Here is a 22,114-nt window from a genome sequence, read left to right as displayed (position 1 = left end):
TATGTCTTATCATTTTGCTTTTTGTGCAAATTATAGTTAATTCAAATAACTAGTTTGCATTGCAAATATGAAATAGGATCCATATTTATAAGAATTGTTCAAATTTAAGACATTGTTAACACTCAAACATGAATGAGTTTTTTGAGTGCTCAATAAAATTAATTGTAACTAGGAATTTTTTTCTTAATTCTTTTCCTACTCTTTCAGTCCTCTGGTGAATAGAATTGCTTAGTACTATTATGTATATTTAGGATGAATTTTCCCATAGAATCTTAATAGTTCAATAACTTTATTTTTTAAATATAGTATAATAATAATAATAATAAACAATCATAGCATTGTGGTGGAATTCTTATTTGTACTAATAGTTATAAAATCTCAATTAGGAAATTGAGAATAAGTCTTTAGAGTTTATTAGTTCTGTGATATTTGAAATAAAATATTAGTAAAAATTAAGATAATGAAAATTTTTGCAATATTTATGCTTAAACTGCTAAAATGACCATTCTGAGCTTTTAAATTTATCTTCTTTGTTCATAATATTATTTCTTAATTTTAAGTATATGCTAGCAAGGTTTTTTTTTGGGGGGGTTAAGTAGAAGGAGTTTGAGAAAAATTACTTGATTAGTCTAATAATGTAGAGCCATTCAAATTTGTTCTTTTGTTCTTTCTTTTAATAGATAAATATTGTGTTGCTTTTTTTTTTTTTTTTTTTTTTTTTAACAACACATCTCATTTCCCAGAATATTCCCAGAATAGAATGCTGTCTTATAACAAAGATGTGAAGGTTAAAAAAAATCCCTCAAATCAACATTTTGGTCATGGTCATATCTGATAAAATTTGTATGCACTATCCACTTCAGTAGTCTCACACCTCTTTGCTACCAGACTTTCTCTGAAGTCAAATTTGGTCTTTGTTTTTTCTTTTATTTTATTATGAATATATTTTAAATTGTTCTTTTATCTCTGTTTACTGCACTTCAAATCACCTGAGAGAAACTTTCCCCAGTTTCCCTGAATTCTGCATATTCACTATTTCTTGGGGCACTATAATACCTAAGTACATATAAAGAATCTACGCCAAGTTATTAAGGCTTTAAAATTACAACTTTGATATAGTTCCTTCAAGAAAACAAGTTTGATTTCAGATATGCCTCTTAGATTATTTTTATCAGCTTATTCAACCTATGGCCAAAGGCAAAATTTGATCTGGCGCCCAGAAAAAAAAATCCTGAAGTAAAGATTTTTTAAATGGTAGAAGATTATCAGAAAAAAAATAAATGAAAAACAGAAAATTCAGAAGTCCTTTGCTTGATGAAACATGTTTTAGATATTAGTCTTTCTATAATTACAGGACAATATTTGAAAGAGCTAGACCATTCCCATTCATGTTTTTTACCTCCTATGTGTTTCATAGCCAATAATCCATAAAAAGTCTTGCTATAGATGTAATACAATAGAATAATCAATACCTTTCTCGTCTTATTCTCCTTCTGCATGAGGAATCTTTCTTCTTGCTACTTGTACGACACAATCTCAGTGTTTTCAAACTGTAACCTTAAAAAAAGCAGGTTCAACGTATAAACAAAGAAAATCCCCAATAGATGTAGATCTCTCTAAATTTATAAAAAGCATACTATCACAATCATTTTTTTAGCTTCATCATAATTGAAATAAATTTAGATATGAATCTATTCAGAATCTTTTATCTTAAAAAGTTTTAAGATATTAACTTAAAGCATAAAGAATATATTATATTAAGAATTAATCCATTGCCAAATTAAATTTTTAAGAAGTTACTATCTTCATTAGTGGCTGAATCTGACTCACTCTGTGGTTCATTTACTAGTCTTATAGTATCAAAATATGCACAGATACTATTTTTTTATACTATATTTTTCTATTTTGAAAAAGTAATGGCACTTCAGATTTTGTCCTGTGCCACTATTTAAATATTTATTTTGTCAGACCTATTCAAGTGTAAATTATGAGCACATTCCTGAATTAATATAGTATGCATGTAAATTTAACCACTACACAAAATATTTTTATCTGAAGATTTTACTTCTCACATTTAGATTTCTAAAGAGCAATTTTTACATAGGTTTAGGTATGTACTTGGCATATGTGTGTGATAAACATATGTGTATGTATATATATTATCCTATTCTTAGAATATATTTTCAAATAAAAATATTAATATGTAATTAATGACAATGCTATCTGTCAGGGCTTTGAAGTAATTGAAAATTGAAGATAGAACTTCCCTCAATCCCTGTAAAGATATTCAAAAGTTTGCCCCAAAACAGTAAAAATTTTGGAACTCTTAGTTTCCTATCTTACTGAACCATTGCATTTTTAGAGTTCTATTTCTTCATTCTAAACATGAGGAAACTGAGGCATCTGAAACATTACTTCAGGCCCAGAAATCAAAAATTCACAAGCTTTTTGGGACCTTGCAGCCATTGCTTTAACTATTCTTGGTTCAAGGCAAATTTAAAATGTTTGCTATGAGCAATTACACTTTTCCCTTATAGAATTTTCTTGAACTCCTATTTTTTATAAGAACAAAAATATCGCATTGTGCATGTTTTATCTATTGCATGCAAGAATTATTTTCTGCTTTACAAACAACACAACCATTCAATTGAATAAATGTAATACTTAAGCCTACTAGACATCAAAAAGTTGAAAATATAAATTTTTTTTGGTAATAATTATATCCTTTTTCAATTAAAAAAAAGAACAGAATAATACCTTCCAAAAAATCACTAAGCAGATGTTTCTTTTCTTTGTTTCTTTGGGATTTTCTTTTAGTTTACCATTTCCATGAACTATGAAATGTTTTAATTCTTGGCTAATTAAATAATATGAAATGCTTTTTTCCTGCAGATGTGGACACTATACAAGAAAGCAGGAATTCAAAAAGCAGGTCTAGGGAGCAACAAAGCTCCTAATTGTATTATCCCCACTACATGAGATGTGGGCCAAGTGGTGAGTTTCCTGCCCAAAATGTAAATGAGATTAGTCTCATTTATTTAAAAACAAAACAAAACTAACAGCATTAAGTGTGAGAGTAAGTGCATATTGCATTAACAGATGTAAATATTGCTTGCTTAATTCATTGGTTTTTCTCTCTTTACTATTAAAGTGATACTATATTGCTGTCAGTCTTTCTGCCCACTTGAGCAGGGAGCAGAAAAAGCCTTCCTTAAAAAGTACTTGTTTAGAGAGGGGGTGGAAAAGGAAAGTGATTATAAAATAACATTTTCTTTATATAAATATGGTCTTGCTATTTAATAATTTTCTAGAATTGTTTACTTAACTTGATTTTTTAAAAATCAGCTTCTGAAAATTTAAAAATATCTATAGCCAAAAAATTGTAATTAAATGCTTTTTTTCTTTGAACCAGAGGGTAAAGAAAGAGGGTTTTTTTTGTTTGTTTGTTTGTTTTTAAGCATAATTATTGGAGGAACAAATTGGTAATTTTGGTAAAGTAGTTTTTTTTGTTTGTTTGTTTTTGTTTTTAAGGTTTGATATTTTTAAGCTCTTCAAGTTAAAAAATGTATCTGGCATTCTGTCACTTTCTTATCCCTGTTAAAATATATCTGGTGCATGCTGCTAGTTCTTCAGTACCTATTCTGTAATTTAGATCTCTTGAAATCTTTAAGCTTTTCTCATATTTTCTTTCTTCTTTCTACCTTTCAACTAAACAGAGAGAGAAAAGTGTCCTTCAGTATCTGTGTGAAGCCTTTTTTTCTGAAGTAACAAGACAGTCAACTATAGAAGTCATTTAAAACAAAAAACTTTAAGAGGGAACTTTTTACAATCCTCCGTGAGTAGAGCAGGCAAGAAATGCAAACCTTCCTTCCTTGAATCAAGGAGCACTACCGGAATCAACTGCCAAAATTTTTAGAAGGTCTTAGGACTTATAGCACTTTGAACTATTAAGATCTACTGAATAAAGGACAGTTCTCCTCTCCCTGAGAACCAAGTATTTTATTGTTTCAAGAATTACTCCAAGAACAATCTACTTTCATCATTTGTTCATGAATTTAGCCATCGATTGCTTAATGCTTCTGCTAATTAGCCCAAATCTAGCCATTTATATTTAGTTCTGTAAATCTGAATTAATGCTATTGTATTTTGTGGATTGTACTATATATCCTGGTACAAAAAAAAAAAAAAATTGGCATGTTACTGCTGATTTTTGGTTGGCAGACTGCATGATGTTGCTCTTTAAAGGATCCTTCCAATATTTTGGTGCATACTACAGGAAAAATTCACTTGATAAGAAGACATGTCTGAGAACTCTATAATAAAAATAGGAGTTACTAAAAATTAGCATTGAAATTCATATGCTTTCCATGTTCACCATTTTCATCATTAAGGAACACTAAGCAAACATATGTGGATGTGGATGTAAGCCAGTTAATGAGTAATTTTCTGGAACTTTTAAAAATAAGGTGGTTTCCCCTCACCCTTCTACACTCCCTTACTCCCCCAGCAAATGGCATTCCCAGGATAAAGCTGTCTTACTCTAAATATTTTAACTCATTTTCTTTCTTTGATATTGAGGGTTTTTTTGGTTTTTTGTTCTTTTTTACATGAGAGCTGACTATTGCTTAAGAGGTTTTCTTATGGCAAAAGATAATGTAAATAATTTCATATGATCTACATTTTGCCAGGAACTCATTTAATTATTGAAAATCATTTTTGAGACTTTTTTGTCCTTTGTAATCTTACATTAAAATTATTATTGGTACTTTTGAAATATTTGTATGCAATTGTTACCTTAAACATTTGCAAAAAGCACAAAAGAATAAATTTAGTTAACCCAGGGAAATATATGTGGACTTTGTAATAATTCCCATTTTATATTAATATCATTTTATTTTCTTAATACAGAAATGGAAATGCCTATTAATGGGAATTGATTATTCAACCTTAGTCTGCATTTATAGAGTTTCTTAATATTCATACAAGTTTGAAATGGGAAATAAGTTTTGGGTTTTTTTTTAAATATTAGCAGTTTACTTCTTAGGCTCTCAGTACCAGCTTACAAAAATGTTTTTGAGATATTTCCATATTTGATGTATTTCTCTATGTAATTTATGAACCATTTGTTTCATCACTAATGTAGAAGTCATACAAAGAGTCTTTTTGTTGTGATTGCCACTAATGATATTGTACTTAGATACTGTTTACTCTCAGAGAAATCCAAACTCCAAAATAGAGACAGCATGATGTTTTAATCAAAAAGATAGGGTAACTTGGGTCTATCCTTAATGCCAATTTTTTTTTTTTTATTTTGCTATTCCTAAAACAAATCTTATTTGCTGCCATATGGTATTTTAAAATTAAAATAATTCTGATGCCTTTGGATGAAAGGTGCTATGTAAACATAAAAGCATTGTTCTAAAACATGAAACTGCACAGAATACATGTTTCAAACCTCTTCTATAGACTTTCAAAATATTGTTTTTAATGTTATTAGGTGACTAAAATCCTTAATGGCTTCTTAGACTAAAAGATGAAATGAGCAGTGGATAGCATCCCAATCACAAAAAACTTACATGTAAAAAAATATATAAACTTCATTTACAATAAATCTGAAAAGTAAAAATTATGTTTTAGTTAAATAAATTCAATTAAGAGACTTAGGTTTCTATTCAATAGTGGATACTTGCAAATAGCACATGTTCACAGGCCGTCATTGAAATTTGTCATGTGATAAATTGGAGGTGGTCTGACAAAGGGGTCCAATATAATCATAGGTTGATCTTCCTGAAACATTAATACTCTTTAAAAGGGATCCTTCTGAATTGTTTAAGGGGCATAGTACAGCTTTAGAAGTGGAAAGAGCTTAAGGGCAGTCCTAATAGCCATTCTATGTAGGCTGGAAATTTAACCACCTAATAAAGTAGCCTAGGAAGAAGCAATCAAGATGGTCACTAAATAGTTTTAACTGTACTTCATGCCTTCTTTGTTCCCTCTTTAGAAAAGGAGAGGTAAAACTCATTGGAAATAATAGCCACAAAGATTTCCTATTTTTTCCCTAAAATGATTTCAGGAGAATTTATTAGGTAACAGTACTTTTTGTGATATGCAGCCTTGTTCTTTCAAGTTACAAATCTACTCTACTGGAATCTGAAATTTTTATTTTTTTTTCTCTACACTGCTTATTCTGTATTTTTGGTCTCACTTGAATCAATAGCTCAGTCCCTAGAAAAACAAATAATTCAACATGTAGGATAATAGTCTCATTTCTGGTAACCACAAAAGATTCTGCTGCATAGTGCTTCATTTTGAGGCATATGTGGAAGTTTTGGTTAAAGGTTTTGGGTTGGTAATTACCAAAGAGTTAAATGAAACAGATTTGTATGTAGCACCTTTCATGCCAGGACATGGTAAAAGAACCCTCTTTAAAATTTACTATGCTCATTATTGAATTACAGCCACTTCTCATATCCCATTCTTTGTTAACTAATACTTTGTTAGGAGTGAAAAATGTATTGCCAAAAACAAAACAACAAACTGGAAGTACATTGGGGGAGCATGTGTAATAAAATGATTTAAAGGTTTTTTACATTGCTTCTTATGAAAAGATGCTTCTTTTCTGGCTACATTTAATCCCAAATTGTATTTTTATTTCTTTAATCTTTGTTTGGAACTAATAATGCAGGTTCAAAAAAGGAGCCCATTATCAAATGTAAACCTTTCTGTACATGTTTAGATAATATGACAATAATGGAAATGCCTTAAAAGGAATGCTTATGGATAAAATGGCACTTATAACAACCTTTAACAAAACTTTCTTATTTAAAATTGTCTTTTCTTTATCAAGGGCTCTCTTTTAAATGTCTGCCATTGTACTTATAATTGTTATTAAATACCAAATCAAATAATACAAATTCTGTAACATTTCCTTTAAAATTACACCAATGGGGATTTGGGGTGATGATAAATGATCTAATCATTTGATGATACCTGAACACTATGGAAATCAATCTTACTGTTCTTTTTCTTTATATTCATTCCTTGAAATTTTAATTTTTGACCTATTTTAAAATTTGATTGTTAAATTGAAGTTCCATGTTATCTATAATGACTAAGCAGACTCAAAGTATAAGTGAATTTTTATAACTAGTGATCATTAAAGCAACTAAAATTAATTTTAGCTATGTGGCAATTTGGAATAACAAAAATGTTATTTTGAATCCCTTAATGCCTGTCTTTTAACATGATATTTTACCCATACCTTTTTTTTTTCCTTTGAGGCAATTGGAGTTAAGTGACTTGCCCCAGAGTCACACAGCTAGGAAGTATTAAGTGGCTGAGATCACATTTGAACTCAGATCCTCCTTTCTTCAGGGTCGGTGCTAATAGCTTTTAATATGATTAAGAAAAGACTGAAAATTTCATGTTAGAATCAGCTATCTTTAGTTAATGAAATCATTCACTTCTCTGCAGTCATTTAGTGCAATTTAAAGCCAAAAGCCCTTCTACAACATCACCATCAAATAGTCATCTAGGATATGTCATCATATCTTTGACAAATCTAAAGAGATAAAAGATCTCATTTTGGATAGCACTGTCATAGATGCACATAAGCTTCTTTGTAACTTCGTAAAATTATTTCTCAACTTCATATGTTCAATTGTTTTGCAGATAAATTCTTTGTGACCCCTTTGGGGTTTTCTTGGCAGAGGTACTAGAGAAGTTTCTTTCTCCAGCTCATTTTTTGGATGAGGAGATAAACAGGGTGAAGTGACTTGCTCAGGGTCACACAACTAGTAAGTGTCTGAGACCAGATTTTAACTTAGAAAAAAAAGAATATTCTACCAGCAATTAATTCTATTCAACCCATTCAGTTTGCAGTGATCTGTCTAGGACTCAAAAACCTACCTTAGTATAAATTGGCAGGGGTGTGGACTAATCCTATGATTTCCTTAGTGTGGAGAACAAATGGTGAGGAAATTACCTATATCAAAACAGATAGGCAGGTGTTTTTCAGTATAATTTTAGAGTTGCCTGAGGTACTAAGGAATTCATTGATTTTTTTTTTTTTTTTTTTTTTAGTTATACAATCTGTATGTCAGAGGTGGAATTTAAAACTAGATTTTTCAGTCTCTACTAGCCTACATTGTGTCATCCTACTAAATTCAGGGGGAAATAGACTGGACCACCACAGAAAAGATGACGGCTGCTGTGTTCTAAAATTTGAATAATTTAATTAAAATTAAGACTTTTCCCCACTATTTCTTAATTTCTTTGTGTTCTCTCTTATCCTTTTCCATCTGTTATCATATCTTTGTTATAGGAACAAGATTTATATTCATGGCTAAATATTCCCTCAGGAGACCCCTTATTTTAGGATATGATTAGCAGAAGTAGAGAATATGAAACCACAAATGTAAAGAGCTAATAACTCCAGTAAGATCATACTCCTGCTTCTTCCAGAACTTTTCATCAGTCACTTAGCCTAAGGTTAAGAATAAATAGGATTCATAAGATAATAAGTGATATCAGCTTAACTCCAAGCTTCCTCTACAATTAGTTTCAAGTTAGTTTTTTAATAAGGAGGTACTAGTCTGAGCTTGATTTGCACAGTATGTTTATTCAGGTTCAAACTGCTTTTGAACAAGTTTAGTAGATTGAAACTTCATTTTGCTATTTTGTATTGCCAATTATCAAAAAGTATAGATAAGAGCCCGCTCTATATCTGATTTCTTTCTATGCTGAAATAAATCCTAGTGGATTTCTGAGACTTTCAATCCTAGTTTATATAGCATTCAATTTTAGTTTGAGATAAATCAGTGGTACAGTTATTCAGGAAATTGAAATGAACACAGGAACACTGGGTCTAATGTTTGTATGTATACCCAGTGTTCAAATCCTCACACAGTTTATAGATGAGAAAATAGTTTGATATGCTTGCCATGCTTAACCCAATATTGTAGCAGAAACTGTACTAGACTTGGAATCAAGAGTTCTACACTTTGAATCCTCATTCTTCAGAATCAAGACATTGTCTAAAGGATTGGATTAGATGGTCTGATGATCTTAGGCTTCTTTAAATTTTATGTTTGGGAGGACTTTGTTGGTTGGAAAAGTGGGCTCATCTCTGTTGCTTTTCTCATATATTTTCCCATATAATTATTAACCATTAAAACTATTGTTTTAAGATATCAGTAATTTTTACATATGGTCTCAGAACATTTTCTTGGGTAACTTTTTTTTTCATTAAAACACCTCAAAGAGCATTTTTATTTAAACAGGAGAACATAAAAGGAGAAAAATATAAACCAATTATATAAAGTTTTCAAAAGTGAGGGGAAGTTAGGTGGCTCAGGGGATGGAACAGTGGACCTGGTGTCAGGAAAACCTGAGTTCAAATCAGATCAGACACTTAGCTGCTATCTCTGTGATCCTGCACAAGTCATAACCTCTGCATCTTTAATTTCCTCATCTATAAAATAGGGTTATTAATAGCACCCACCTCCCAGTGTCATTGTGAGAACTAGAATACAATGCTTGGTAGGTACCTTATAGCACTATAAAAGTTTCTTGTCACCCAATCTATGGGAAATGGCAAGTTCCAAATCCTTTGTTCCTACACACTACACTTGTATAACCACTCTTTTATTAAGGAGAGAATCATCCTCCTACTCAAATTCCAGTGGCACTCACTTCCAGGGTAAAATATAAAAATAAAATCATCTATTGAGCATTTAAAGCCCTTCATTAACTTTTCCCAACCTCATTTCTTTCCATTTTCCATTTCTTTTAATACTTTTCTTGCCAGGCACACTTGTCTTCCTAGGCTGTTTTATGAACATTTTTTTTTTTTCTGATTGCCCCCATTTTTTTATTAAAGCTTTTTATTTTCAAAATACATGCATGAATAATTTTTCAACATGAACCCTTGCAAAACTTTCCCTCCCTTTTCCCCACCCTCTTCCCTAGATGGCAAGTGGTCCACTATGTGTTAAACATGATAAGCATATGTTAAATCCAATATAGGCATACATATTTATACAATTATAGTGCTGCACAAGAAAAATCAAAAAGGAAAAGAAAACAAAATGCAAGAAAATTTTGTTTTTGTTAAAAGTGAAAATACTATACTGTGATCCACATTCAGTTCCCGCAGTCTTCTCTCTGGGTGTAGATGGCTTTCTCCATCACAAGATCAGTGGAACTGGCCTCAATCATCTTTGTAGGAAAGAGCCACTTCCATCAGAATTGATCATTGTATAATCGTCTTGTTGCTGTGTACAATGATATCCCTGTTCCACTCACTTCATTTAGCATCAGTTCATGTAACTCTCCAGACCTCTCTGAAATCATCCTGCTGATCCTTTTTTATAAAACAATATAACATTCATATACCATAACTTATTCAACCATTCTCCAATTGACGGGCATGCACTCAGTTTACAGTTTCTTGCCGCTACAAAAAGGGCTGTCACATTTTTGCACATGTGGGTCCTTTAACCTCTTTTATGGTTTCTTTGTGATATAGGCCCAGTAAAAACACTGCTGGATCAAAAGGTAGGCAGAGTTTGATAGTCCTTTGTTGCCCCCCTCCCCCATTTTTGGAATGCATTTCCTCTCAACATTCTGAATTGAAGCTTCCCAGACTTTCCAATTCTGAATTTAGTTTTCTACAGGAAGCCTTTCAAAACACTTCTTAATTCTAATATCTTCATATTGTCCATTATTTTCTATTCATCATATACACATACATACACATATAGGTCAGTTGCCTTTTATACCTAATTTCTATTTTTTCTATCTTTTGATATTTCTTGCTATCTCATGGAACCATTTTTTAAAATTGGTGTTTTATTTTTTTCATTTCTTCAGCATTAGTTCCTAAACTGGTTTTATGCTAAGACTAATCTCCATCCTCTGCTTAATAACTACTTGGGTATTAGGGTACTTGGCCCTTTTTTGTTTAAGACCTGAAATTCCACTCCACTTTCTTCAGAAAACCCAGGTTCAGAGGAAGTTAATCCACTCATCTTTGGAGTTCTGCTGTAGGTCCCAAACAAGTTGATTGGGGACTAGGTTTGTGTTCAAGATTAGTCCATTTAGCCTGTTCTTTCCACTCATAGCCAAAGACACCAAATCATGATTGATTTTCATGTCCTGTTCTAGCCAATTAATCTGACTGGTCCTTCCTGTCATTTCTTAAACAATTCTTTCCTGGTCTCCACTTTTGTATATGTGCTGCCTTATATGATAAAAGGGCATTTCTTGAGGACAGGGGACTATTTTTAAATATTTGTATCCCCAAAGTTTAGCACAGTGCATGGGCACACATAATAAGTAATACTTTTTTCTTCATTCCCTATTAAGTTTACCCTCCTCCAATATATAATCAGAATTTTCTAGCCTTAGTTTTTTGATAAGTTAATGATTAACCCACGTTAATAAATTTAACACTAAAATACACTTATATGTAAGCACAATATGAAATTTTTGCTGTTTTTCTTAGAAACAAGATTTTGCCTAGGAGGATTGTGGGGTTTTTTTTAAGATGAACATTTTTAGAAGTGATTCCTGGGAACAATCTTTTTGAGAACTAAGAGTTACATTCAAAGGGAGTTTATTGTGAATTTTAGGAAAGTGGGATGGGATGCTATATGAGAACTGGTTGCAGGAACCTGTGATTGCTTAGCCTAGAGATTCAGGGCACACATATGTAATGGGCCAGAACCCTTGGAGAAGTAGATTTAAAGCTCTAGCTAATTGATTTAGTCCTACAACAAGGTGTTAACTCAGTGGAGTTGATGATACAATGGTCATTTAGTTTTACATGTACTTAGTACTTAATATAGTTCTACTAGATTCACACCTATGATGATATAATTATAAGAGAGTATATAAGAGCCAACAAGGACTGGACCAGAGACATTCACTCCATCTCCCACCACCATGGTGGCTGGCTTTTCCTCCATTTCTCCACTGAAACCAAGGCCCATCTGAAGGGCCTCCAGAAAGCTAGCCCAGGCCCTAGGCAGTTAACCTAACTGGGCCCTAGTTCTGGCCCATTACATATCCTGAATTTTTTTCTTAATGTCTTTTTTATTATTTTAGGGACTATCCTAGGAAAGGATTAGATTAGATTAGTACTGTTTCTCTTCTCCCAAACTCCAAATGTGCTGCCAAGTTCAAATAGGCAAAAATAGTAGAGGCAAATTTAGGCTTGATAGAAAACTTCCTAACAAAGTTATCTAAAAGTGAAATGGATAATCTTTGAGCATAATAGCTTTTTTTATTTTTTAAACATTTTCAAGCAGGGAAGAGTATTTGTGTATATCTCTTAATCTACTAGGTAGTATGCTAAACATGTTACAATTCTCATTTTACAGCTGAGAAAATTGAGGCATACATATTAAGTGATTTGTCTAGGGTCACACAACTAGTAAGCTGGATTTGAACTTGGGTACTTTGTCCACTGCATTACCTAGCTGAAGCTGGATTATCAATTGTTTGATATAATATCCTGACAATACTTTTTTTCACTTTCATCTGAGTTTCACAAGAAGCCTATAAAATAGGTACCTAAGGGATTATTAACCCCTTATTCTGAGGGAATTGAGAAGTATATCTTGTTAACTCCCTACCCCACCAAGAGTGAGGTCTCCTCATAGCATTTTGTCATATAGGATGGTCTTATATAGATAGGGATTAGATAAATTTCCTGTCTTCCAAAATCTAAAATGAAAATATGTGAAGTCTTAAGCCTTGGTCTAGCATTTAAAATTCTCTTATCAGCTGGTTAGATATGCCTTATGCTAACACTAGTTCTCTTCACACACACTGTTCAGGCAGGTAGAATACTAGTGATATCCTGAACTTAATCTAGAATATGTCTCCTTTAGCATCTTCATTGCCCAACATTCAACTTGGGTACTACGTTTTTTTTGTAGCTCTGATATCATCCAGGTAAAAGTACTCTCTCCTCAAATTTCTCTAGTGGTCCTTTCTTATAGTCTCGCCCCTATTCCATACTAAAATTTCTTTATATCACATTGTTTCACTAAGAATCTACTGTGTAGGAATGCTTAATAATTGTTAGTGAATGATCTCCCGGCTGTGGGATTTTGTGATGCCTATACACAAACAGTTTCCTTCTTAAGTCCCTTAGTCTTGAACAAACTTGTAAAACTTGTATTTAAAAATTTCTTAGGATTAACCCTAAATTACTTATCATTTCAACGAAGAAAATTTAAGCATTCTTGACAACTTAGAAAATTACATTTTTTTCAAAATGCTAGCCCACTAGTTTAATCAAATTTTAATATCATAGGATCATGCCCAGTCTTCTTCACAAAGGTGAGAAAGTCATCAGGGCTTAAGCCCATTGTGGCTGTATTTGTCATTGGATGGAAGTATACCTTTTCATATCCACCTTCCAGGAAAGCAGAGTCCAGAACAAATCTCACATCTCCCTGGTCACAGAAGAGAGCCAGAGGTGTGGCACATCCCTGGCCAACTTTTAGTTTTTCTAGCATAGACATTTCATCAGCAAACCTCAGATTTCCACTTCCAACTCCAAGCTGTTTGGCCAGATCATTCAGGTTAATTTTCCTATCATGAAGAACTGTTACCAGCCAATAATTCTTCTTCTTTTTGTCTTTAAGAAACAGGTTCTTACTGTGTGCCCCTTTTAAGTGCTGGATATGAGGCATCATTTCTTCAACTGTAAATACCTGTAAAATAAGACATTTTTTAGTCCCATGATCAGAAAATTATGCTTGGTAAAATACATATAAAGACCGCTCCCTGGGCAAAAACACTCAGCAACAGGTTCCTCCACACTCTTCCACGCTTCCCTGGTCAAGCAGTGGCACATTCAGTTCAAGTCCTCACCACTGTGCTATTTTTCCTCATTACTACAACATCCAAACCAAGAACTCTTTAAATGGAACCAAAGTTAGTTTTGCTCCCTAGCGCCTACATTTCCAAATAGGCTAGGGCTCTATGCCATCTTCAATTTGGCAGCCCTGAGGCTGCCAATAAAGATAAGATTCACTCCTGCTCCCCTGCATGAACACAGGCCACTTTGGAGGATGGCCAGAAGGTGGAAAGGGCCGTAGACGGAAGAGCAGTGAACATTGAGTGGACTAGGGGAGAGTCTAAGGGGGCAGCAAGTAGCCAGACAGCCATGATATCCTGGCTGTGAGCTACTGGACCAAATAGCTTAATACCTTTGTGTCCTGGCCAACTCAAGATAGTTCTTCACTCTTGTCACTGCTGGCGTGTTTGAGGCTGGTGAAACCTATGGGCTCCTCAGAACAATTTTTTTTAATAGTTTTTATTTACCAGATATATGCATGGGTAATTTTACAGCATTGACAATTGCCAAACTTTTTGTTCTAATTTTTCCCCTCCCCCCCATGGCAGGTTGACCAATACATGTTAAATATGTTGAAAGTATAAATTAAATACAATATATGTATACATGTCCAAACAGTTGTTTTGCTGTACAAAAAGAATCTGACTTTGTGTACAATTAGCCTGTGAAGGAAATCCAAAATGCAGGCAGACAAAATTAGAGGGATTGGGAATTCTATGTAGTGGTTCATAGTCATCTCCCAGAGTTCTTTCGAGGGGTGTAACTGGTTCAGTTCATTACTGCTCTATTGGAACTGATTTGGATTCTCTCATTGTTGAAGAGGGCCTCATCCATCAAAACTGATCATTGTTTTTGGGGTATATGACAATATGATCCTGCTCATTGCACTCAGTTCATGTCAGTCTCTCCAGGCCTTTCTGAAATCATCCTGCTGGTCATTTCTTACAGAACAATAATATTCATATACCACAATTTATTCTCCAATTGATGGCATCCACTCACGTTTCCAGTTTTTGGCCACAAATATTCTTGCACATACAGGTCCCTTTCCCTTCTTTAAGATCTCTTTGGGATATAAGCCCAGTAGTAACATTGCTAGGTCAAAGGGTATGCACAGTTTGATAACTCTTTGAGCATATTTCCATATTGCTTTCCAGAATGGCTGGATATATTCACAATTCCACCAACAATGTATCAGTGTCCCTGTTTTCCCACATCTCCAACATTCCACATTATCTTTCCCTGTCATCCTAACTAATTGGACAGGTGTGTAGTGGTATCTCGGAGTTGTCTTAATTTGCATTTCTCTGATTAATAATGATTTGGTACATTTTTTCATGTGGCTAGAAATAGTGTCTTCATCTAAGAATTGTCTAGAACAATGTTTTAAAACATAAAATTACAGAGTTACTGAAATGGTAGTTACCAAAATATTAAAATTTGGGATGCCCAAGTTAAACACCTGCTCTAGAACAAAATTTAAATTTCATAAGTTGTAACACCATATGATTTGCCCTGGGGCAAGAATACTGAAGTAGTTTGCCATTTCCTTCTCCAGCCCACTTTACAAATGAGTAAATTGAGGCACACAAGTGCTTTGCCCAAGGTCTCACAGCTAGTATACGATTTTCCCGAATACCCTGTGCTACTTTGCTGCCCAATGGGACTCGTAGGGACAGTCAGGAAGAAGTACGCAGTCTTATCAAATTTGTGGCTGAACATTGATTTGAGATTATTGGAGCTGGAATCAAGTGGGTGCTTTTACCCCCAGAAACGGCCCCTGGACTGTAGGGGCTCTGATCACGGACTCCCAGGCACCTAATGTGGGTATAAGGGGCAGCCCCCGCGGCGGATTTAAGAATTCTATGGTTTTATTAAGGACTCTAGGTCCTAAATCACGTGCTCCACTCAGAAAGAACGCGAGCAAACGCCCTCGGCTTTTTGGAGCCCGGCTGGGGTCGCTAGGTGGCGCAGTGGGCGGAGGGGGAGAAGGGGGAGGCGGTTTAATAGCAGACACTTGCCCTAAGACTGAACGAGTCACTCAATTTAGTTGCCTCAGTTTTCATGAGTCGGAGAAAGAAATGGCACACTCCTGGGGCCTTGCTAAGAAAACTCCAAATGGGCTGACCAAGAGGCTGACGCGACTGAGAAATTGCTGAGCAATCCATAAAAAGTAACACTGAACACGCACTTTGGGCCCATTTTCTGCTGGATTCCAACACAATTTAGGAAAAGCCCCCACAAATGTGCAAATTTGGCGGAAGATCCGCAATTGGGCTCCCTGCCCCCGCTCTCGGCCCCCTCTCTTCCCACCGCCCGCTCCCCGCCGTGGCGCCGTGGAGGGCCTCACCTCGGGGTGGTCCACGCTCACAGTTGGGATGGCCAGATCTCGGAGGCGCGCCTCCAGCGCCGCGCGGAGCTCGGAGCCCGCCATGAATCTGCCGCCGTGGCTGCGGGGCGGGGCGCCTCCCTCCTCCCGCCCAGGGCTCGGGGCCCGCCCTCCGCCGCCTGCGGTATCCCGGCCTCCGTGGTCCGCCCGCGCATTTTGCCCATCCTCACAGGGCATCCTCCCTGTCTGGCTGCTGCCCCTTTCGAGACTCATACTCCTTCCCCGCTACATTGCGGACCACGGACCTTTCCGGTGTGGCTCACAGCGGAGATTCCACCCCAACCTCGGTGCCGTTCTGCGAGCCATCGTCCCAGGCCGGACTGCTCATCCCTTTCGTTCGTCCCCCGCAAATCCCAGCTCTTCTCTCTGCCACCTTTTCCCACACTCAACCTGTCCGCCTGCCTGCTGCACCTTGGGGACAAAATTTTCAAAATTCTCCTTTAATCTACAGTCCTCGTTGCCGAGGAACGCCTTTCTCTCTCGCCGAGACTGAATTCTGAAACACCCCTACCCCCCTCACCCCCCCACCCCGTCTGCACACGGCTGGGTCCTGGCCTCTGCGAGGCCTGGGCTGCCGTTCCTGGGCCTCTCCCCGCGCTTCCGGAGCCAGGCGCCCGTTCTCTACGAGATACCAGGGAGACCATGGGCAAGGGGGTTGGATTTAAGTGAGAGAGAGCGCCAAGCCACCAGCCTCACTTTCCCCTCCAGAGCCATCCGGGTCCAGTTTCCAGATACAGACCAGGACCTAATTTGGAGGGTGAGGAAGGTACTAGAAACTAGGGGAATGAGAAAAAACTTTAAGAAAGTGGTGCTTGGAGTGCATTCCAGGGTTGAGGGGACATCTTGTGCAAGGGCATGGAGGTAAGAGATTTACTGAGAGAGGAACAAAAACTCCAGATGAGATGTACCACAGTGCAAAGGATCAACCCAGCTCAGTCATCTTAATATCCCTGTCATAAGACCTAAGATCAGAAGATATCTCCTCCATATCCTTTATAGGTATAGATAAAAGTCCCATACAAAGGTTTGGCACTCTTCAAGTTGAGGAATAGCCTTCATCAACTCTTTCCATATGAATAGAAGGAAAAAGAGGAAATCTAAAAAAAGGAAGAAGAGAAGAAATAAGATTTATTAATTACGGGGGAGGGGACTGACTCTAGAAATGGCCTCCCAGATCCCTTCCTGCTCCAAATCCATGATCATATGTTAACAAATCAAAAAGGTTTCTTAAGCATCAGCTAAGTGTTAAGGCACTATGCTAAACTTTTTTTTTTTAAAGAGTAGAAAAGGACATCAACATTTTTTATCAATCAATGGGCCACAAGCATCTAAATTGGTTTACTAGATTCATTCCAGGGCATTTCTTGAAGCACATGGAGAATGACTTGCCTTGGATTATACAATCAATAATGCAAGTATTACCGGAAACCAAGTCTTCCTCACTCCTAGTTCAGTACTCTTATCTGTTAGACTAGGCTAATTTTCAAATATTTTGTAATGGTAGGTAAGGAAATGAAGGAATTTTTGAATATCTCAATTTCATTTAAAATTAGGTACCAGCAACAACTGCCCCCTCAAAAGAAAGGAAGCCCAGTGTTGTTACAAGTGTTTAACAGCAATGCCTATAGCAGTCACCTTTCTTTCCCATTACTATTCTTTTAAGTAGATCATGGAAGGCTGAATCCAGCTGCTCTTGCTAATCCTGCCAGTTACCTCTACCTCAATTTCCTTGTCCATTCCCTATGAATTTTCTAGATTGACAACCTCAACATTTACTTTATCTAAATTGTTGTTCTCTTCCCATAAAATAGATTACATTTTTTGGTATTAGTCACATTAGTTATCCCCATTCTCATCAATACCTATCTGCATCCTCTTGTACAGATTGTGTAATGTACTCCTTCTTGCATAACTAAATAGAAATGAAGTGAATTTCCCCCTATTTTCCAAATCTGGCCAAAGTTTTCCTATTAGGTTGTCCTCTTGCTATCATTTGGTTTGAAGAGATCTCATAAACCATCTACATATACAAACCTCTTTTCTTTTCTGGGCCCCAATCCCAAATCATCAACTATGTCCTGGACATTTCCACTGGGATGTTCCATAAGCACCCCAGATTAAGTTCCAAGGCAGAATTCATTATCTTAAAAGGAACAAATTGCCCATAAATTGGATTAGTAATTTCATATATAATCCTTCCCTGCCCTTTTTCAGTTGTGTTTCTTGTTAATACAAAAATGCTCATACTCACTGTGGTAAGTACAGAATGAAAACAAACTTATAAAAAAAAACAAACCTAGGGACAGCTAGGTGGCGCAGCCGATAGAGCACCAACCCTGAAGTCAGGAGGACCTGAGTTCAAATTTGCCCTCAGACACTTAACACTTCCTAGCTGTGTGACCCTGGGCAAGTCACTTAATGCCAATTGCCTCAGAAAACAAACAGACTAACCTATTTTCCCTGCAAGAAGATCCTTCCTCTCAATTCATCCTATAACCAGCCACCATTTATCAAGGAGCTTCAATATCTCTTATTTGTACAATAAAATAAAATAAAAAAATCCATCAGTCTTTTGCAGTTTATTACAAACTAGCTCGAGACAATCTTTCAAAACTTAATACATATTCCCATGGACCCACTCTATATTCCATCTCTCTCTCCTAGCATTCCCTGGAATACCTTTCTCATTATCATAAGTTTTTGGAACCCTTTTCTTCAGATGCTACCTCTCAGGCTTTTCTTTATTTTCTCAGTTGATAAGGATTCCTTTCCCTTGATAGCTCTTTCCCCTTCCCTCACAACAACAACAACAACAATAATAAAAAATTACCTTATAATTATTATTGTACATATTGTATACATATTGTATTCTCATATGAAGGGAAGAGACTACTGAATTTTTATCATTGTTTCCTTAGAACTTAAATGTCTATTGAATTGAACTAAGCTGAATTGTACCTGAAGAACAATAGTCTTTGAAACATATCTGGTGATCTATCATCTAGTTTTTGCTTAGATTTTGTCCCCATAGAATTACTATATCTGTATGATGATTCCTTTTTATATCTATTAATGATGTCATGTAGGGGCAGCTAGGTGGCACAGTGGATAGAGCACCAGCCCTGAATTCAGGAGTACCCAAGTTCAAATCTGGTCTCAGACACTTAATGCTTTCTAGCTGTGTGACCCTGGGCAAGTCACTTAACCCCAACCTCAGGGGGGGAAAAAATGATATCATGTACTAGACATTCACAAATATATTGGATTTGGCCTTCTTTGATTTGGAGAAAATTAAATTATCTAACATTAGGTTTGCCTTGGTACAATGACAAAGCCCACCCTGATCTAGGAATTCCATAAAAAATCTTTCATTCAAGAACTTGGAGGAAGGAGATTACATTTGCTGATAGTACCTCACCCTATTACCCAAAGAGACCTGCAGAGGTAGGGTCCTAAAGTTCAATTAATGAACCAACGTCACTGAGAATACATACATAATTTAGAATTAGAAGGAATCTCAATAGCCATCAACATACTTTAAAAGCATACCCTTGCTTACATTACTCTAGATTACCTGTTCCACTTTAGGGCAGAATTCATTAGGAAGTTTTTTTTGACATCAAGCTCTAAATTTATTTTTTGTTCTGTCATTTCAATTGTGTCCAACTCTTCATGACCCATGCTATTTCCTTCTGTCTCATTTTACAGCTGAGGAAACTGAAGCAAGTAGGGTTAAGAGACTTGCCCAGTATCTCATAGCTAAGCTGATAAGTGTCTGAGTTTGTATTTGAATTCAGACCTTCCTGATTCCAGGCCCAGTGCTTTATCCACTTAGCCATCTAGTTGCCGCTAATGTCTAAATTTGCCTGTTTGCAACTTCCATCCATTATTACTGATTCTACCCAATAGGAGCAAATAAGAAAAGAATAATCTTTTTTTTCTACATGATAAATCTTCAACTACTTAGAAACAATTAACATATCTCCTCTGAGTCTTTAATTCTTTTAGTGAAGCATCCCCAGTTTCTTCATCCAATTGTAATATGTCTGTTCTCTGGGAGTATGCTAGAATCAGCTGAAATAGGCTCTTGAAAGTTGACTGTTAAATTTTGAGTATGAACACTTATACTTTGAAAAATGGTAATCATAATAGAGCCAAAATGGTGGAGAAAAGTCAGGAAATTGTTTGAGCTCACCCCAGTTTCTTCAGAAACAATGTTAACTCAAATTTTTTTAATGGATTCTGGAGCAACAGAACCCACAAAATGATGGAGTAAAACAATTTTTCTAGCTTAAGTTAATTTAGAAGGACTTCAGGAAAGATCTGGCTCCCTGTCTCACAAGTGAAAGGGAGCACAACCCAGTATAGCCCTGAAGCACAGGGCAGCCATGTCAGGGCAAGTTAGTGGGAGGGAGGTTCTTAGCCATACTACAGATCAGCAACCAAGGTTCCTCAGATTTGACTCACTTGGTCAGTGGCACAGCTGGTGAGTTGTGAGGGCTCTACTCTCAGTGCAAAATTCAAATTGCCAGCTCAGGAACCAAGGCAACAACAGGGGCAGACCACACCAGAATAGCAAGGAAGCCCTCAGCACATGAGGCGCCAGTGTACCAGGCCACTGGCCCCCAAAATAAGAAGGTTGAGACAATGCCCACTGTGTCCCAGGAACAGAGCTCAAATTTAAAAGCCATAAAATGGGGAGGGGAGTGGGGGAGATGAGCAAGAAACAAAAAAAAATAAAAAAATAAATCTCCTGACCATAGAAAGCTACTGTGGGGACAGGGAATATCAAAACACAAATTCTGAAGAGAACATTGTCAAAATACCTACATGTGAAACCTCAAAGGTAATATAAATTGATCTCAAACCCAGAAAGTCTTCTTGGAAGAGGTCAAGAAGGATTTTAAAAATCAAATAAGAGAAGGAGAAGAAAAATAGAGAAAAATGTAATGTCCGGAGTCTTCTCTGTATCTATGTCTGAGACCAAGCTCAAGCACCCACACACTCTAGTCTTGAGTCTGCTTATTTCAAGTCCTCAGTCCTTATATACCTTATTACAGTTATATCACTACAAGTGTTAGAATTCTTACAAGGTGCTAAGTCAGTGGAATTGATAGAGACAATGGTTGTTTAGCAGGATGCTTAACAGTTCTCTAGATGTTCTTAGTACTTACTATAGTTCCACAAGATTCACACCTTTAAGAGAACATATATAAGCTAGGAGCCTCAACTAGGATTGACTCAGGGAGAGTCATAAGCCAGGATTCAGTCGAGGAGATTCACAAACCAGAGACAGCATTTGGGAAGAACAAAGGAAGACAGAGAAGTGGTGGCAGGTTGTCCTGTGGAGAACACTGAATCCAAGATCTGTAACGCCTCCAGAAAACTAACAGAGCCCCAAGTGAAGGAGATAAGATTTTGGAAGAGACAATAAAGGATTTGGACTTTTAATACCTGGCTGCACTTGTGATTACACTGAACTGAAACTAAGTCTGCCTCCAGAAGCCCCCCAAGAAACCTGCTCCCAGAGAACATTACATCTTAGAGAAGAATATTACACAATATAGCACACTGAACATGTATCAATTGTAGAACTATTTATTACAACACCATACTAAGTACTAAGTATATGCAAATTAGAGAACCATTATCTCATCAATCACACTGTGTAAACACCCTTCTGTAAGTATCCTTGTTTCAAGTATACTTTTCCAGAGTTCTGGCCCTCTACAGAAAAGAAATGATAGATATAAAAGAGAGTCAACAGCTATGGAAAGAAAAGACAAAAATCCATTGAAGAAAACAATTCCTTAAAAAATGCAATTGGTCAATTAAACAAAAAAAATGCACTG

The 22,114-nt window shown here is 36.0% G+C and overlaps 2 protein-coding genes across 5 annotated transcripts in view; one reads left to right on the top strand and one right to left on the bottom strand.

Moving 5' to 3' along the window:
• CCDC88A (coiled-coil domain containing 88A) overlaps positions 1-6,594 on the top strand; it is a 146,183-nt gene extending 139,589 nt beyond the window's left edge. For all 4 annotated transcript variants that reach the window (XM_074286961.1, XM_074286962.1, XM_074286959.1 and 1 more), the window contains 2 exons: positions 2,893-2,994; positions 3,717-6,594. In XM_074286961.1, the coding sequence (XP_074143062.1) occupies positions 2,893-2,957 (65 nt within the window). In that variant the 3' untranslated portion in view covers positions 2,958-2,994; positions 3,717-6,594. The remainder of the gene's footprint in view (positions 1-2,892; positions 2,995-3,716) is intronic.
• A 6,373-nt stretch (positions 6,595-12,967) lies between these two features.
• Positions 12,968-16,580, bottom strand: LOC141554722 (prolyl-tRNA synthetase associated domain-containing protein 1). Its single transcript, XM_074286963.1, has 2 exons — positions 16,224-16,580; positions 12,968-13,727 (listed from the first exon to the last, which is right to left on the bottom strand). The coding sequence occupies exons 1-2, from the start codon at positions 16,473-16,475 to the stop codon at positions 13,302-13,304; spliced, it is 678 nt and encodes a 225-aa protein (XP_074143064.1). The 5' UTR covers positions 16,476-16,580; the 3' UTR covers positions 12,968-13,301.
• Between the last annotated feature and the right edge of the window lie 5,534 nt (positions 16,581-22,114).

Source organism: Sminthopsis crassicaudata, chromosome 2, assembly GCF_048593235.1.
Source record: "Sminthopsis crassicaudata isolate SCR6 chromosome 2, ASM4859323v1, whole genome shotgun sequence".
Classification (NCBI taxonomy): Eukaryota; Metazoa; Chordata; class Mammalia; order Dasyuromorphia; family Dasyuridae; genus Sminthopsis; species Sminthopsis crassicaudata.
The sequence above is the reverse complement of the archived record's forward strand: the minus strand, read 5'-3'. Positions and strand labels throughout refer to the sequence as shown.